Source organism: Hypomesus nipponensis, chromosome 5 (assembly GCF_054491055.1).
Source record: "Hypomesus nipponensis isolate SF chromosome 5, ASM5449105v1, whole genome shotgun sequence".
NCBI lineage: Eukaryota > Metazoa > Chordata > Actinopteri > Osmeriformes > Osmeridae > Hypomesus > Hypomesus nipponensis.
The window spans coordinates 1,457,501-1,460,000 of record NC_140365.1 but is presented as its reverse complement, the minus strand read 5'-3'; the positions used below and the strand labels follow the sequence as shown (position 1 = coordinate 1,460,000).

Genomic DNA, 2,500 nt, shown 5'->3' with positions numbered 1-2,500 from the left:
AGGTGAACCACTTACTGCTACCTTGGCGTAGCGTGTAGATGGTGCTCGAGGCAGAGAAGTTGGTGGCGGTGATGAACCTCTCCTGGCTGGACGTGTCAGCCTCCACCCTCACAGACCTCTCCATGGTGCCCTGAAAGCTGCTGACCTCAGCCGTTGGCAAGGTGACATTGATGAGGTGACCGTCCAAGTTGTACCTGGGGAACAACAGACACAGTCACACACACACACGGTCACACACACACACAGCGTGATCCCACCCTTGGTCTACTTCAGAGACATCTGGTGAGATAAGGCTGCAGAGTGGTCGGAAAAAATAATCAAGCTGAGATATCCTAGTCTGTTTGAAGGTCTTCCTGTGTTTCCACAGCCTGACCACTGGGGGGCACTGTGACGAAGGGGCTGAGGCAGACATGAGAGTGGTGACCTCCATCAGCAGCACTGCAGCAGGACACTGAGGACAGCCTTAAAATGGGGTTGGAGTGGATGTGCGCTTTTTCCTGCGGTCGCACAATGGGAAAAAAATCGGTTGTACTGCCGATCAAACTAAATTAAAGAGAGGGGAATAAAGAGGGAGTGAAAGGATTCTTTGCTCCTGACGTTTCAGTGGATTTTAAACCCACGGAGCTCCTGAAGAAATCCCTCAAAATGCCTACGCAAACATTTTATAGAGTCACACCAGTCTCTACTCTCCCAGCCTTTGAACCACTAACAAAAAGGAGACCTTTTTAATAAGCCCCGCATGTGGAACTGCCCCAATTACAAAGACCATCATTCTGCACATAACAATGTAATCCAGCATGCAGACATTAATTGTTTATACCATTCAAATCCCTTTGAAATAGGAATATATGTGTAAAAAGAATCATGTTCGGATGGCTGCCCATATAAGGTGTGCAGGGCGTCTTGACGACAGCACGTCCACGACAGAGCCCCTCCATGTGAAGGATGACTGGAGGGTTTACAGGGTTCAGGGTGAGATGACAATGACGACGGCAGCTGAACTCACTCATAGACCGTCGTCCACGCGTTCTCGTTGCTCATGGTTGCCAGGAGACCCGAGTTGCCATGGTAGCTGATCTGCGCCAGGTCGTGAGCGAGGGCCGAGACCTTCTTGAGGAGGCCGGCGTTGCTGACGGTGAGCCAGTACACCTGGCCACCGGGCACCAGCAGCCAGAGGGGCACGCCGTGGGCGTCGCGGCGCACATGCACGGTGCTGCCGTCGCCGGCGACAACGGAGGTCAGCTGACCGTCCCCGGTGTAGGTGAAGTTGTAGAGGTAGTCGCTGGTGACCAGACTGAGCGTGTGCAGGTGCGTGCCGTTGGCGCTGAAGAGGTAGAGCTCCTGGTCGACCACGGACGTGACCTGGAACAAGCCGGCAGGGTTGAGGCGCGGCCGGTTGGGGGAGAGGGCGCGGAGGCGGATGTTGCCCAGGTCGCAGATGTAGAGCGTCCCGTTGGGGGAAACGGCCAGCGAGGACGGCGCCTTCAGCTTGGCGTCGCGGGCGTAGCCTCCGTCTCCTGATGAGCAAACGGAGGAGGAGGTTCAACAGTCATCTGTACTATTCAAAACATCGAAACAACTCTATCACACGCAGGTTTCATTTTTAGTGGTGATGTAACTTGAGAACATTTTTACATATCTCACTTCATTGCCAAAAGACACACATGTGCTTTGACAAGCCATTCGCACAGATCAACATGAGGGATGGGGGTTCCTAAACCGTCCCAACTGACAGCGTCTCGGCTTGTCTCTGGACGATCCCAGGGTTGCCCTGGTGACCTAGCGGGGGGTAGAAAGGGGGGGGCAGGCCCTTGGGGACCCACCGGAGAAGCAGTCACAGCTGGGGTCGATCTTGCAGTCGCAGTCGCTGGGCCCGCCCGCCACCACAGAGATCTCCCCGTTGGTGGTGACCTGCTGCACGCGGTGGATCTTCCTCTCGTCCGTCTCGGCCACGTAGAGCACGCCCTCGTGGGACACGGCGATGGCCTTGGCCGCCTCCAGGGTGGAGTGGATCGCTGCCCTGCTCACCAGGAAGTGGTCGATGCCCGGTACCTGACAGTGGATGGGCCGGCCGGCCACGATGCGAACCTGGGCGCTCTCCGACACCTGGATGACGATGTTGTTGTCCAGGACGTACAGGGAGTTGTCCATGGGGCTGACCGCCAGCGACGTCGGCCACTCCAGACGCACCTGGAGAGTTGAGAAGAAGAAACGAGATTCAACGGGATTAGCGAGATTGACCGTTACGGACGCGGGCTCCAAGGCGGCTGCTCTGGTTTGAGATGACGACGTGGTCGTCTGACACGTGGCAGAAGCTGCCACAGGGAGAACAGCATGGGGATAAATAATGAGGCTACAGACAGGGGGGCTGTTGGGAGAGCCAGCTGTAAGTGGTGTTAGATCAGAAATGTCACTGTAAGGTCACTGTCTGACTTGTGCTCCCACCAAGCAGCCAGGGGACAGAGTGGAGGACACAGATTTAGAATAAAGAGCTCCATGG

General features: G+C 55.9%; 1 protein-coding gene across 2 annotated transcripts in view; it reads right to left on the bottom strand.

Moving 5' to 3' along the window:
* Positions 1 to 2,500, bottom strand: part of LOC146287665 (teneurin-1-like) — a 107,872-nt gene that overhangs the window by 11,076 nt on the left and 94,296 nt on the right. For both annotated transcript variants that reach the window (XM_084698901.1, XM_084698902.1), the window contains 3 exons: positions 1,824 to 2,190; positions 1,007 to 1,517; positions 22 to 194 (listed from right to left, as the gene is read on the bottom strand). In XM_084698901.1, coding sequence (XP_084555027.1) covers positions 22 to 194; positions 1,007 to 1,517; positions 1,824 to 2,190 — 1,051 coding nt within the window. The remainder of the gene's footprint in view (positions 1 to 21; positions 195 to 1,006; positions 1,518 to 1,823; positions 2,191 to 2,500) is intronic.